General features: G+C 33.9%; 1 protein-coding gene across 1 annotated transcript; it reads right to left on the reverse strand.

Annotated features, from left to right (window-relative positions):
• Positions 1-10,409: 10,409 nt before the first annotated feature.
• On the reverse strand, positions 10,410-16,374 carry GCK72_015928 (uncharacterized protein; the record flags this gene model as incomplete). The annotated part of the gene is made up of 5 exons (XM_003093017.2): positions 10,410-10,521; positions 11,763-12,144; positions 13,344-13,521; positions 14,731-14,861; positions 16,191-16,374. 5 exons carry the CDS (start codon positions 16,372-16,374, stop codon positions 10,410-10,412), a joined length of 987 nt encoding a protein of 328 aa, XP_003093065.2.
• Between the last annotated feature and the right edge of the window lie 474 nt (positions 16,375-16,848).

Genomic DNA, 16,848 nt, shown 5'->3' on the forward strand with positions numbered 1-16,848 from the left:
ATATCTTCCGCTTATCGGATGTTTCATTCTTCTGGAGCGATTTGCCTGCAAAAAAGTTAGTGGTTTTGAAAAGTTCATGATAGTTTATCAAATTTCTGGAAAAAAGTACTGTTTCAAGATTTTGACACAAGTTTTAGGCATTATAATTTTGAAGATACAGAGAGGTTTTGCAAAGAACAACGTCCTGGATTCGAAAAGTCAGCTACAGTATTAATTGTAGTAACAAAATAGATTAGTTTTTCAAAACAATCAATATAAATTTGATGAATGAAACATGCAAAACAAGAGTTGGTTTTAGAAATTGAACTGTTTCCAATATTTCTATTAAAACACGTTCATACGAAAACTAATCCGCTAAAATTAGTTTATTAGCTCACCACAATTCTTACAACTGCGCTCCACCGAAATTCCCTTGAGAAATGTCTCTCAATTTCGCCCACGATTTTCTTCGGGTTCGGTAGAGCGCGGTAGGGTATATTTCATAATGCAGGTTTACTTCATTAATTAAATGCTTTTTTATAACATGCGGCTAATTAAACAATTCAAAAAAACTTTAAAAATATGCCTTTAAGAAATGCTTTGGTAATGAGAAAATTTGATTTAGCAAAATTTGTAAAAACAACGAAAATTATATTTTAAGTTTGTCACAAATTAGTTAACATTGATAAACAGTTTAGGTCAACTAGATAATATAGATTGGCATAATTTAAAAAAATTGTTTTGATAATTTAAAATTCTGATTAACATACGAATTCGCAATTGATATTGAATGGAAGTTGTTACTTAAATAACATTTTTTGGCTGAAACAGTAAAAGATTTTATGTTTTAGCAAATTTTGGAACAGTTTAGTCAGTATGAAACAGTTATCGTAAAACAACTAGAATATCGAATGTTTTCAATATTTAATTAGTATAAAAGTAGCTAAACAGAAATTGCATGCACGCTTGGAAGCTTATTGGTGGAATATAGTTTTTTTTAAACAAAGAAATTAGTCGAAACAGTGAAAAATAATTTATCAAAAATGAATTTCGGGAATTCAAATCGGCAGACGAAAAACTTCAGCACAAATTTTATCGATAGGATGTTCGTATTAAACTCCGTAACAGTAGTCATATGCATTTCTAATAGAAAAAATGGCTTCATCAAATCCAAAAATCATGGAACGCGTCTTCAATATGTTTGGAAACAGTCAAAATAATTATTAATTGTTACAGAAGTTTCAAAAGCAAATAAAGCTCAAAATGACGTACTGTTAATAACAGATTTAATATCACTTTACGTTTTACATTATTTTGAAACAGTAAAAAAGTTTTTATGGTCTAAACTGTTGACGACAAATTAGTAGTGGAATATCAAGAAAATGTTTTGAAATGTTTATGAAACAGTAATGAAAAAGCTTATCAGATGCTACAGTAACTGTATATTCTTGTCACATGTCTGTCTGTGTGTCTGTTCTCCTCAAAAAGCTTATACTGGCAATAGTGTGTTTAAAATCACAGAGATTATATTTATACTAGTAATAGTCGTCTGTATCGGCCCCTCTTCTTAGATCGCGTAAGTATATACAGTATAATGGGAATACCAAATTTGCTTCGTTCATTTTTGTTATGAAAATTTTTTGAAATAGTAAAATATTTTAGCTTCAATTTTAACTTAATTAACTTTTATTTTGCTGGCAAGACTTAAAACATGTGAGCTGGAATTAGATTATCCAGTATTACGGTTAATTACTGATACTTTCAATGTGACAAGAAATAAATCTTTTGAAACAGTGCACATTTTGAAAATCCATTAAAAATCTATTCCCATTAAAGTCTTGCTACAAAGTATGCAAATTGTGTCCAGGTACAAAAAACTATTACTGTTTCAAAATTTTCAAAAAACAGTGCAAATCAGTGATACTGTGATATTTCGTTACGTTCTAAATTGTAATTAAAGAATTTACAGTATCAAAATTTTTTCATAGCTGATACTATTCAGTAACTCTAAATTTGCTATGCCTGAAACATGACTATAGTAACATTGTAAGAGTTGATGGCCAAGGAAAGCAAGTTTACTGTTGTGGCGTGAACTAGCATGGCCTAGCCTAGTGATAAACCCTGAGGTCATACGTGGCAAGAAGATCTGTCCATGTCAGCCGAGAGAACTAATAGTTTTCGGTTATTCCTTATGTAAATAAATGGTTATTTATACTCCACTCTCCTGCCACCTAGCGATATAACATTTACAAAAACTAGTCTCATAAGTAAACAGCTTTATTTTGCTGGAAATAGTGAAAAATATTATAAGAAGAAGTTTTAAAGCCAAATGTGTCGTGGAATTAATAGGTCTTAATTCACGACCTTGAGTATTAAGCCTGGTCCATTGCCAGATTTACACAATTTACTCAAAATATAATAAACAATAAAATGAACACTAACAACCAAATAACGTGAACCGTGACCGCAACCAATACAGTTCCGGGCGTGCTCTCCTAAACTCAACCTGGTGACCTTATGATAACGATCGCTCTAAATTCTGTGCATAAAAGGAAGAGGAAGCCGTCAGAAGTCGTCGTCTCTCGAACATTCACTCACCGATGTTCTACCGTGGAAACCGATGAACCTTAGGCACAATGACTCCGAGGATCTTCTTATCTGCCTGCGGAAGCTTTATCAAGCTCAAACCACCTCCAATACGGACAAACCAGCCGCCCATGAGAAGCAGATCTACCGAAGAAGCCTCGACTATTGATGACAAAGTGTATTCTCCTCTTTCTGTTACTCTCATATACTAAGTTTGACACGGGCCCACCGTCCCTCAAAGGTGTCATTACAAAATGAATTATATAACATTTCGCATTCTGCAATTCTTTTGAAACGATGATGCCTCGATTCAGAACTGGTACGAACCTGAACCGTCGAATCTAGGCCTAATGGCTATTTCGGGCAGTTCTAATTTGGGGCGGCACACATGGTTGGGAAATTCCGGGCCGGGCCGACTGAAAATTTTCCTCGAAATTTGGATTTTTTTTTTAAATTGTTGAATTTTTTTTTTAATTTTTTGCGAAAAAGTGGATTTTTCGACTGTGTTTTAGAACATCGGTAAAAGTCTTAGCGTACGAGAAATTTTGACTTTTTTAAAATGAAAATTTTGCAGAAATTTGTGAAAAAATGGTGCACATTTTTTGAATCCGGGCCGACCGGGCCGGGCCGGGCCGGAAGAATTTTTGTCAGCCCGGAATTTCCCAACTCTGGCTGCACATTTGAAACGTTAAAAGCATTTGTTAATTTCATAAAATCGACAGGAGAGTAGTAGATAATCAAAACTATGAACTTTTGAAATTTCTATGAAACAGTGATTAAAAAAACTTTCAGACACGGTAACACTATAATCCTGTTAGATGTCCCTCTGTCTGTCTGTCTGCCAGTGTGTCCCGATTTCCAACCGAAAAAACTCAAACTCCAAAAAAGACGTCTCCAACTTTTTTTTTTGTTTTCTCCAGAAGACATGTCGTCTTGACTTGACGAATTGAATTGAGTGGAACGGCTAGTAGACAGGGACAGGAAAATTTATATATGTATGTAAGGAGTAGAAGATATACACAAGAAATTGAAATTGAGAACAGAAAGACAAAGAGAAAAAACTGGAATTAGAAGTTTTGAAAGAAATTGGAAATTCCGACCAGAAATGCATTATATACCGTGTTCTCTGTAAGACTCAAGCAAAATGTGCCAGAGGAGCAGATTGTAATATTAATATGTACTATGGGTCTCTAGTAACCCATATCCACATTATTGAATATGTTTTGAAACTTTGTGAAAATACTTGATGAAACATGGTGAAAATTTCAGCTTTCTACGACATAATTGAAAAAAATTCCGTGAGCACCTACCGTACCCTTTGAGCACCAACCGTACTACCGTACCCGCGAACCGGGAGCCAATAATGTGGATATGGGTTACTAGAGACTCATAGTACATGTTTGTATAAAAATGCAAGTCCTAGACCCCTATGTACTATGACGATGCTCGAGTCTTACAGAGAACGCGTTATATTGGAGCAAAAAATGAGGAGGTCTGTATGTGTCAGACATCCGGATACACAGACAGACAAGCGGATGGAGTTCTGTTTGACTAAAATCAAGTCAGTTTACAGTATTTTGTTGTCTGTCTGTATGTCTGTGGGTTCAAATGTCCAATAAAACTGACAATTTACTGTTTCAATAAAGTTTCATATTTTGAAAACGTCTTATAGATTTAATGGGTGCCTAATCCACATAACTACTAATAATTTTACATCCAGACACACAGACAGACGTGTTAACTGGAAAAGTTACAATATTATTGAAGATATTATATTTTATAAAAAATTTCAGAAAAAAATTCTCTGTTTCAACTGAAAATCAGAATAATTGAACAATTTCAATCATCGCTGCACGCTGAATTTCATCTGTTTGGAAACTTTGTTAATGAGGTTTTCGAAATTCCTTTTATCCTTTTCTGAAAGAACGTATAACTAAGGACCTCCGGACACACACATACCGACTTATTCTGGTTGTGAGATTTCAAGTAAAACAATTTACTGTTTCATTGCAAAATTATTTTTTTGGTCATGTTGCTATAACAATTGCACCTTTTTCAGAATGGTGACAACACCGTATTTAACTATTTTCGTTACAGTATATTTCATGGTTTTTCTTGAGTAGATTTACGAGAGTTTTCAAAACGTTCCACACATCGGTTAAAAATATGATGTAATTTACTGTTTCAACATTTTTTTTTAGTTTTGTGTTGATTATTTGAAAACAGTCGTGTCATTTCCTCATTCATTTCTAGACAGAAAACAAAAAATGACTGTTTCACTGACTTAAATTTTAAAACAGAATAATATTAGCAAGTTCTCGCTAATAAGGGCTCTCTAAATGTTATCGTTTTATGCAAATCTTCAAATCTTATGATTGAGCTGGTGACGGACAGCAATTAGATCCATTGGATTAATTAACAAGGTTGCCCCTTCTGTTAATAATTATTTGTTTTCTTGGGAAGGGTAATCTAGTATGAGTAGAAGTAGACGAGCAACGGTTTAAAGGCGCATAGACGTTTATGCGAAAAAAGTCCCGTCGCGACAGCCGCCCACGCTATGCGCGAGCCGGTCATTTTTTCCTCATTCTAAGTGTTAACGGGAGTTGTATCTGACCAGACCGTTAGGCGGGATTTCCGAAACACGAAACCCAATAAATTCTGTAATATCGAATATTGTTAATAATCAACTATCTTCTTTTTAGCCTAGGACCAAAGAAAACTAATTCTCTCGACCCGAATGGGGAGAAAAAATGGTATAAAAGTGAAAGCGTTTTCAAAAAATGACTGTTTCATTTCTTCCTCTTGTATTATATAAAACGTGCTGATAATAGATAGAAATGAGTTTTTTTTCTAGGGAAATTTTATGAAAAACGGTTTGGTAGTCATAAAAAGGCTTTCAAGTTGAAAATAGCAAGCGTTTGGAATGTAAAAAATTGAGTTTAAAATGTTTTGGAGGATTCATAATTTTCAAGCTACATATTTTTTACTGTTTCAAACTAAAACTTTCAAATTTCTTGATTATTCTGTTGATAGTTCATTTTTTGTTTCCTGATACATTTAACTTTTTTTGAAAAACGACTGTTTTCATTTCATAAATTTACTGTTTCAGAATAGACTGTAGAGTTGTGAAAAAGCAGAATTTTTCAATAGTGCATGGAAGAGACATTTTTGAAATAATTACTGTTTTGCAATCCCTATTTCTTACTATTAGAGACAAACATGTTTGTAGTACTGTAATATTTTGCTTAAAGGGGGACTGCGGTATTCCAAAAGTTGTGATTTTTTTATATGGATCGACTCAGAATTTTGTAGAAAAGAGAAAAGTCTCTTGGAGCCAGGTCCGAAAATTAGTCTTAAGCGAGTTATGAGACCTCAAAGTGTCAAAAAAGGGTCTCTCGCATGGAATTTTTCATTATATTTCAATATTTTTTCACGTGCACGGCGAGAGAATTTTACGTTGAAATATAATGAAAAATTCCATGCGAGAGACCCTTTTTTAACACTTTGAGGCTTCATAACTCGTAACAGACTAATTTTCGGATCTGGCTCCAAGAGACTTTTCTCTTTTCTACAAAATTCTAAGTCGATTCATATCAAAACATCTCAATTTTTGGAATACCGGTGTCCCCCTTTAAAAAATTAAAATTCCTGCTTTCTAGTAAACTGAAACTAAACTCTGATACAGTTACAATTTGAAATTTCCTATCTTTTAGTAAAACTTTACTGTTTCAAGAAATTTATGAGATTGGAAATTGATTTTTTAAATTGATGGGACAGAACTCAAAAAGAAAAAATCAAAAAAAATTACTTGAACATCCAAAATTATAAAGTTGCAAAAGAAACCAGGTAGGAAAAGTATGAAAACTTTTCGTTAAATTTTGAAACCGTACATTTTTTCCAATTTTTTTTCTAAAGTTCGTAGAAAGTTGATAATCGGGTAAGCATCAATTACAGAAAATAAGACATTCAAATCTGAGCACATTGTTGTAACCAACTTTTTAAAGTGTTCATAGTTATTTTAATGAAATTATGATGAAACTGTTTTTTATGGAATACGCTATCGGTAACAATCCAAACCGTAAATTTTGTGATTTCATTTTGAAACAGTAAATTTGTTGTACACTAGGAGTCAGAGATGAGCGGAAGAGTAGGCGGAAGAAATGCTTAAATTGTCGGAGTAGCTTTTCTTTGGGACGGTAGCAAAAAGTGCCCAATAGGTGAAGCAGAAACTTGTCAATCGATTGGAAAAAACAGGAAAATATTAAAAACTAAACGAGCAACTCTTTCGCTCAGCTCTGACTCCTAGTTTACAACATATTTGAAACGAATTAGCAATGATTTACTGTTTCAAAATGAAATTATAAAATCTACTGTTCGTTTTTCACCGATATCAGTTGTGAGTCCATTTCCATAATAAAAAACAGTTTCATCAAAACTTATTTGAAATACGAATGAAAATCTCAAAAATTGGGTTATTAATTTTTTGCTTTTTTTAAATTGATATGTACCAGATTATCGACGTTTAGCTAAACAATGAAAATGGAACAGTAATTTTCAAAAAAAGGTAAAATAGAATAAGAAATAACAGTATGTAGCAGCTATATTCTCTCAAGCCTTAGATGTGGTACAACATCTTTTTTTGTAATTTATTTTGCTTCGTTTTTAAATATTATAAAAACGAAGGAACCTCAACCATAAGATTTGAAGACTTTCATAAAATGATAACATTTAGAGGACCCCTATGATATCGATCTTGTTAATATCAATCAGTTTTAGAATGTGAGTAAGACTTCCGTGTGAAACAGTCATTTTTTTGTTCTCTGTCTAGGAATAGGTAAGGAAATGGGAACGATTATACCCAACCGACTGTCTTTGAATGATCAATAAAAAACTAAATAAAAATGTTGAAACAGTAAATTCCATCATATTAAACCGATGTGTGGAACATTGTGAAAATCCTTTTTTCATATTTCTGATCACTGTAAAACAGTAATTCAAGTTATGCTATTCTTGTAAACCTGCCCAATGTCTCGTTAATCTACACAAGAAAAATTTCAATGAAAATTAGCGAAATTTTGGACTCGATTGGAAGAAAAAAGGACACTAAATTATTAAAAACTAAACGAGTTACAGTCATTAAGGCAGAATACAGGATTAAACTGACTGTAACTCGTTTAGTTTTTAATATTTTAGTGTCCTGTTTTTTCCAATCTTTTTTTCCAGCCAATTTCTTCTATTGAACACTTTTTGCTACCGTCCGAAACTCCGCCAATTTAAGCATTTCTTCCGCCAACTCTTGCGTTTCAAAGGTGTAGTAAAAATGTATATGATTTCAAAAGTTTCAGAAATATTTCTGAAACGGTAACATTTTTGGAAAAAGTTGATATAATTGTCAAGGAACAACGCTAACAAAAATTGATGTAACATTTTCTAAAATTTTCAGTGAATGTTTTTCTAGAATGTTACTGTTTCAAGAACTTTTTTTTAAATTTTCAAATTTCAATGATCAATGCTAGTGCTGTCTGTAGGTGTGTCCTGATGTCCTGATTTTCTTTTTATTTTGGAACATAACGGCTCGTTAAAAACTATAAATAGAGCTAAAAAACAGTAGTTTTCTTTAAAGTTTTGTTCACAATTTTCCGCAATTTTTTACTGTTTCGCTGGAAAACTATATTTTATTGTGAATTTTTCAAAATAATTGAAGTACACAATGTTTTTTTTTGTAAAAACACAAATTACTGTTTCGCTGAAAAAAGGAACTAAAAAAAACTAGTTTAGAACCACAACATATGTAGCCCTTGAAAAAATGCGTAATTTTTATGAATTCTTATTATTTTTAATTTCAAAAAGATACTGTTTCACTGGGATCATAAAAATCTGTGACGATGTTACATTCCTATTAAATTATCCTTATCTAGTTCGTCTGTCTATCTGTCTGCATAGTTGTCAGGAATCCGTATTCCGAAATTCCGGAATTCCGGGTTTTTTCGTCATTCCGGTTCCGGATTCCGGGTTCCGGAAATCGAAAATTGTCATTCCGTATAACTATGGAGGACATGCGTCTAACAACCACGCTCTATCGAAACTTTAGAAAATTTCGTGCGAAATTGAGTGACTCAGAGAAAAAGAGAGGACATTTCGGTGGAGCGCAGTTGTAAGAACTGTACTGAGCTAATAATTTTTATGATTTCATCACGTCCCAGACCTGAGAGGTTAACAATTACTAAACAGTGAATTTCTTCAACTTATAAAAAGAATAGAAGACATTTTTCAAAATAACAGAAAAAAATAGTACAAATAGCGATCATAGCATAATCGAGATGTTATTGAAAGTCCTAGTACAATTACGGCGAATTTATTGTAGAAAGTTACTGTAACAATCAAAAATTAGGTTGATGAAACAGTAAAATTTTTTGTACAAGCTTTTCTAGTAATATGTAGACAAGAAAAATTATGAATCGACGGAAAATGGAATATGAGAAGAGAGAATCAAAATTAAAAAAAGGTTTTTTTTCAAAAAATTACCGTTTCAAGCGTTTCAAATGTTTTCCAATAAGTGCTCACTGTTCAGAACGTGGAGACACACAGACAGACAGGTAATCAAAAATTACTGTTTCAAAACGAATACATAATAATTCTCCCAAAATGCAAATAATTTATTCTCGGACAGCCCGGAAACACAGAAAGACATTAGAATTGGGAAAAAATGTCCTGTTTCAAACATTTTTCAAAAAAATAAATAATAATAATCACTTTAAACAATCTTTAACATTTTCTTTTACTGTTTCAACATTTTTAAAAATTGTTTCGGAATTTTGAAAAATCGATTGACTTGTTTTGAAAGCACGGATTTTCCATTATTCAATTTTTTTCAAAAAAACTAGATTTAATTACTTTTTTTTCTAAGCTCCGCCCATAATTCCGTAATAATGTCTGTCTGTGTTTCCGAATGCCCGACTCTTCAAAAGTGAGTTTCAAAAATAGATGCATATTTATTTTTTTAATTTTGAAACAGTACTTTTTTTCTACTGTTTCAAATTTTTCTAAACGTACTTTGTTTGGGAAAAAAAATTATTGAAAAGGAAAATAATTTTTTTTCAAAAAAAGGGGTCAAAAATAGTGAGTGAAGTGGTGGTGGTCCCTTTTTTCAGTTTAAAAAACCTTAAACTCTCAAAAATCGTCTGAAAATGTCAGAAATTGGCCTGAAAATATCAATTTAGACTTAAAATCCTGAAAAAAAACCGATTCCTAACATAAAAAATGCTCAAAATCTCAAAAAAATGACTCAAAACTGAGAAAAAACCAATAAAATGGGTCAAAATCAAGAAAAATTGGTCTAAAATCTCTAAAAATGAGTCCAAACAGCTCTAAATTGATCGAAAATCCCAAAAAACCGGTTCCTAACATAAAAAATGCTCAAAAACCCAAAAATATGGCTCAAAAACCAAAAAAACCCAAAAAATAGTAAAGAAAACAAGAAAAAGGTGAAAACTAAAAAACAACGGAAAAATACGTCAAATTTGCATGAAAAATAACTGGCGCGACCAAAATTTCTCTATTTTTGGTGCTCCGCCGAGCACCAAAAAGAGCACACCGCGCGTTCCAAGTGAGCAATAAAAATCTCTTGTCGGGCTCTTTTTATTACTCGTTCTGCCACACTAAAACTCAAAAAAACCATGGGAGGGGAAAACCGCGCCTAAAAATGAACAATCTAAGCTCTAAAAATGGGGAAAAAATCAATAAAATTACTCTAAAATTGGGAGAAAAAAGGCATCGGGTCATGAGAAAATTGGGGGTAATTAAGAGACAATTATGATCAACTTGAGAAGGAAAACGAGACAAAATTATTGAATATTCAAACTCTTCTTGACGGCTTTCACCACGTGCTCAGTGGTTGGAAGAGCTGCTTGCTCCAAAGTGTGTGCGTATGGCATTGGAACGTCCACTCCGGTTACTCTGCAATTTAGAGATAATTAGGGGCTGAAATTGTAGCTGAAAATCACAATTTTTTGAAAGAAAATCTCGCGAGAAATGACAATTTTTTATCAAAAAGTTTAAAATAATGAGAATTTCATGGAGTTTCCGGGCTGAAATTGTCTGAAAATTGCAAATTTTTCAGTTTTTTGAGACGGAACATCGTGAAAATAGCAATTTTGACTAAAATCGGCAAAAAATTATAGAAAATAACCATTTCCAGTCACAAATTCAAAATGTATCAGTTTTTCAGACAAAATCACGAGAATAATGAGCATTTCGTGCAGAAATTGGCTGAAAATCGCGATTATTTCGGTTTTTTAGAAACAAAATCCTATGAAAAATGGCAATTTTTGACTGAAAACGTCTGAAAATGATGAAAAAGAGGTTTTTATCAGAGCGAAATTTCATAAATATAAAAAGTTTCTGCTGAAAATGTCTGAAAATGACCAGTTTCAGCCAAAAATTCGAAAATGTTCAGTTTTTTCAGACAAAATCTCATGAGAAATGACGATTTTTTCAGCCGATTTCAGCCATTTTTTGACTGAAAATCACGATTTTCAGCCACTTTCCCTAATTCCACATATCTATCTGTCTGTCTGTAAGTCTAGATGTCTCCATAGCTGGAAATTGCGATTTTCAGCTCAAAAATGCTGAAAATTCGTCTGTCTGTCTGTCTGAAAGTCCTGATATCCCTATAGTTTGAATTTTCAGCCATTTTGATTAAAAATCCCTATTTTTGATCAATTTTCAGCACCTCAAAAGTGGCAAATCAAGTTTTTCAGCCACTTTCAGAAATTTCGCATGGCTGTCTGTCTGTCTGTAATTCCAGATGTCTCTATACCTAGAAATCGAGATTTTCGGCTGAAAGTTATAGAATATGACCATTTTCAGCCAAAAATTCGAAAATTTAAAGTTTTTCCGAACAAAACCAGAGGAAAAATGGCGATTTTCGCGGATTTTGGCCATTTTCGGTCATTCCATATGTCTGCCTGTCTGTCTGTAAGTTCAGATGTCTCCATAGCTAGATTATGAGATGTTAGGCTAAAATGACGTCGAAAATCTCATTTTTTTGCCGTTTTTTGGCTGGAAATCCCGATTTTTTGCCATTCCGTCTATCTATCTGTCTGTAAGTCCAGATACCAACGAAAATCTCATTTTTTCGCCGATTTTAAGCCATTTTTGTCTGAAAATCTCCCTATTTTTCATCCTATTTTCAGCACCTCAAAAGTGGCGAATCAAGTTGATCGAACACATCGCTTTCCATGACTTGAGCCGCAATTTCAGCTCCAATTCCAGCGAATGGCCATCCAGTTTCAACAGAGACCAAATGATGCGTCTTATGGACCGATTGACGGATCGATTCGAAATCGAATGGGCGGAGCGAACGGAGATTGATGACTTCTGCGGAGACACCGATCGATTCGAGTTGTTTCGCAGCTTCCAGCGAAAATTCGACTCCACGAGAATACGAGACAATCGTCACGTGATCTCCCGAACGTTCGATTTTCGCTTTTCCGATTGGAACGACGAAATCGTCGGAGAGCACTTCATCGCTGACTGCGAATGATTGACCGTAGAGAATCTCGTTCTCCAGGAATACAACTGAAAAAAAATGGGAGCATTTTGGGATGAATTATAAGGGAATGAGATGATTTTAGGGCTGAAAATGCCGATTTTCAGCTAATTTTTGGGGGAAAACGAATAAAATCGTGATTTTAATGATTTTCAGCTCAAAATGGCGATTTCAAGCTAATTTTCAGCTAATTTTGAAGGGTTTTTAACTGGAAATCAACTAAAAATTGATGAAAAATGCCGAACTTCATGAATTTTGTGCTCAAAACCACTGAAAACAGGGCAAAATCATGATTTTTCGTGGTTTCGTGTTCAAAATGATTTTGAGCCACTTTTGGGGCGATTTTTGTTGGAAATCGACTGAAAATCGGTTAGAAATCATTCAGAAACGTCTAGAAAGTTCAAGGAGCTCCCGATCACCGTATAGGATCTCGTTCTCCAGGAATACAACTCAAAAAAATGGGAAAATGGGAGGTTGGGGCTGAAAAGACCGATTTTCAGTGAATTTTGGGGGGGGGGGGGGGCTTTTTGACTGGAAATGACTGGAAATCGATGAAAAATGCCGATTTTAAGGCTTATATGATTTAAGTTAAATAAAAAAGAGTTCTAGCTGAAAATAATCGCTATTTTAGCAGAAAGTACCCAAAACATATCAAAAATGGGTCAAAAGGTGGCCAGAAATAGTTCAGAACGCTTTTTTTAGGGAAAATAAGAAAAATAGATGTTTTTGGGGCTAAAAATGTCAATTTTCAGCGAATTTTTAGGGTTTTTGACTGGAACTTGGTCAACTGAAAAAATTGGAGCATTTTGAGGCGGATTATAAGAAAATTAGATGATTTTCGAGGGTTTTCGACTGAAAATCGACTGGAAATGGTTAAAAATCGTTCAGAAACCGATTCTGAGCCGAATTCCATGGATTTTGGCGTCAAAATATCGATTTTCTGCTAATTTTCGGGCATTTTAGACTGGAAATTGGTTTTAAAAAATTAGATTCTGAGCCGATTTTCATTAATTTTGCGCTCAAAACCACTGAAAACAAGTCAAAATCGGCTCAGAACGGTTTTGAACAGATCTAGCCGAATTCTACCAATTTCAGACTCAAAATGTCTGGAAATGGCTCCAGAATAGAACATTGGGGTCCTCGGAGTCAAAATTATCGATTTTTGGCTCAAAATTATCAATTTCAAGTCAAAATCCACCTGGAAACCCTGAAAATTCCAATTTCTTACCCGGATTATCATCACGAATCGACGCCTTCAACAATCCCTTTGCATCTTCAGCACTGTACGGTGTGACGACCTTCAGTCCAGGACAGTGAGCATACCACGCCGAGTAGTCTTGAGAATGTTGGGCGGCGACTCCGGCTGCGGCTCCGTTTGGTCCACGGAACACGATTGGCACGGGGACCTGAAAACGGTGAAAATGATTTTAAGCCAAAAATTCCTACTGAAATCGGCAATTTTCATCGATTTTATACCTAAATGAGCCCAAAAATACTAAAAACAGCCGAAAAACGTTGAAAATGACAAAAAACCATCGTGGCCTAACTTTTCACTTGGTGGCCTAGAAATCCAAAACTAGTCCCCGATCTCAAAAATGCTCAAAATCTACGATTTTTGGTTCAAAAAGTGTGAAAATATGTCAAAATCTCGGATTTCAGCTTGTTTTCAGTCATTTTTTCCCGTTTTTTCTACTGTAAAATGCCACTTTTGCGCCGATTTTGGCCATTTTTCGGTTGAAAAACTGGATTTTCAGTCATTCCGTGGGTCTATCTGTTTGTCTGTAAGTCTAGATGTCTCTATAGCTGGAAATTGAGATTTTCAGACGACGAAACTCTCATTTTTTGCCATTTTTTGACTGAAAATCACGATTTTTCAGCCATTTTTCACCGTTCTCTCAAACTTTCTCTATTTTTTCTTCTAATTGATCCCTAATTTCCACACATTTTCAACGACCAAAAAATAATAATTTTCTTCCAAATCGCAAAATCGTGATCATCAACTGATAAGAATCACTGATCACATAGTGTTCCGAGAAGTTTCGTGTCGTTTTCTTATCAAATCAAATGGCGTGACACCGTGAAAAACACGTGAATCGTCTGATTTGGGGTCCAAAATGTTGGAAAAATCGGTTTTTTGGACGAAAAATTAGTGAAAATACGGGATTTTTGGCTGAAAATTGTTCAAAACCCGGTTTTTGGGGAAAAGAATGACTAAAAATAGGGGATTTTCAGATGAAAATGGTTGAAAATCGGAATTTTATGCCAGAAATGAGAGTTCCAGAGGCACAGATCGGAAAAAATGGCTGAAAATTATGGAATTAGAGTGAAAAATCCAATTTTTAGACTTAAAATCATTGATTTTTGATGTATTTTCAGCTCAAAAATGCTGAAACTTTGTCAAAATGTCTGTCTGTGTGTCCGATGTCCTTTAATCGCGTAAACTGAGATTTTCAGTGATTCCAGATGTCTCAATAATCTGAAATTGAGATTTTCAGCTGAAATGACGACGAAAATCTCAAATTTTCTCCAATTTTCTAGCTTTGAATCATAGTTTTCGAGTTAAAAATCGAGTTTTTATCTCAAAAATGACAATTTCCCCAATTTCCTAAACTTACTCTTCCGGCAGACATATAGTATGTCTTGGCGGCTGAATTGATGATTTGATCGATGGCTTGCATTGAGAAGTTGAACGTCATGAACTCGCAAATCGGACGGAGACCAGCGAACGCCGCGCCGACGGCAATTCCTGGAAAAAATCGGGTGAAAGTGAGAAAATTTGGATTCTTCGTCAGATTCTGAGCAAAATTTCATGATTTTCGACTGAAAATGTCGATTTTAAGTTAATTTTAGGGGGTTTTTGACTGGAAATCGAATGAAAATCGGGGTTCAGTACCCTCCGATGGCCGAAATGAGGCGAAAACGAGGCTTTAATGAAAACATTAGGCTAAAAGTGAGGAAATTTTGGTATTCGATACCGATTTTCATGATTTTTGACTTAAAGTAACTATTTTCAGCAAATTTCCATTAAATTTTCGACGAAAAATCGATTAAATCCGGCTCAAGAGCGTCTAGAAGTGTTTAATAAGATTTTGATGGTCAAAATGAATAAAAATTACTCGAAAATTAGGGAAAAACAAACTCCGAGCCCAAATTCATAAATATTGTGCTCAAATTCACTGTAAATAGGTCAAAATCGTGATTTTTATGGTTTTTGCCTCAAAATGGCGATTTTTTTCGAGTTTTTGATACTCATGAGATTCAGGAGATCAAATTTCACGAATTTTGTCGGGAAAATTAGGAAAAACTTGGAAAAAATCGATAAAATCCAAGATAAACAGCTTGAAATCGGTGACAATAGCGTAATAGCTCGAAAAATCGACTCAATGAGACAAAAATTAGTCAAACTCCGCAATTTTTGAGATATAATGACTAAAAGACTCCATTTTCTCCTGAAACATGCAAATTACAGTTCAAAAATTACTTTTTGAGCTGAAAAATTAAATGAGTGATTAATTGACTGAAATCGCCAGAAAATGGCTCAAATCTCGTCGAAAATCATCAAAAATGTTGAAAATTCACTTAAAATACTGTGTTTCAGTCATTTCAAACTCTCAATCTTACATATCACTTAAAAAATGGAAATTGGAACAGTTTAGAGCCGATTTTTCAGCGTTTCCCACTAAAAATGAATAAAAACATTAAAAATTCCGCTATTTTTGCAGAATTTTCGATCTCAACGGTTCTGTTCAACTATTAATCACAATTTAGCTATTTTTCTAACTAAAATCGCTCAAAACCAGCGAATTTTCTTGGATTTTCGAAATTATCCGCTGAAAATGGCAAAAAATCTCAAATTTTCAGTCAAAAACGCTTCATTTCTTCTATTTTCGTTTGCCATTTCAGAATATCATTGAAATGTGTCATTTTTTCAATCTAGGGCCGATTTTTCGGCACTTTTCCACTAAAAGTGGCTAAAAATCGCTATTATTATCAAATTTTCACTATTTTTATATTGAAAATCATGAAAAATCTCAAATTTTCAGTCAAAAATCCAGAATTTTGCTCCATTTCGTACCAGCGAATCCCATTTCAGTGATTGGAGTGTCAATGATTCGTTTATCTCCGTGTTTCTTCCATAATCCCTTCGAAATCTTGTATGCTCCGTCGTATTGAGCGACTTCTTCTCCCAACAAGAATACTCGATCGTCCCGTTTGATTTCCTCGTCCATCGCCTGATTCAATGCGTCACGCACTGTCATTGCTGCAAAAAAATGGGAAAAAAAATGAGTTTTTTGCTTGAAAATCGATGGTTTTGGTAGAAAAATCGAGGTTTTTGGCTTAAAATTGAGAATTTTGTGTTGAAAATTGAGGATTTCGGCTTGAAAATCGAGGTATTTCACTCAAAAATAGGGTTTTTTGACTTAAACATTGGGTTTTTCGACGTTTTTGCTCTGAAAAGCCCTTTTTTGCTTTAAATCGACAAAAATATGCCAAAATCGAGCATTTTGTGCTCCAGAACAAGGAAATGCGAGTTTTCACCGAATTTTCACAAATTTCAAATGATTTTTGCTGTTTTTAACGTTTTTTGAGGTCTGACACAACTAAAAACCACCAAATTTTCAAAAACTACCAAACAACGGATGTCGCGGTAATTTTCAAGAAATTCTTGGAAAAAACATCGATTTTTTGAGTTTCTTTCAGGTTTATGGGTGAATTTGGCTGATTTTCACGTT

Source organism: Caenorhabditis remanei, chromosome IV, assembly GCF_010183535.1.
Source record: "Caenorhabditis remanei strain PX506 chromosome IV, whole genome shotgun sequence".
In the NCBI taxonomy this organism is placed as follows: domain Eukaryota; kingdom Metazoa; phylum Nematoda; class Chromadorea; order Rhabditida; family Rhabditidae; genus Caenorhabditis; species Caenorhabditis remanei.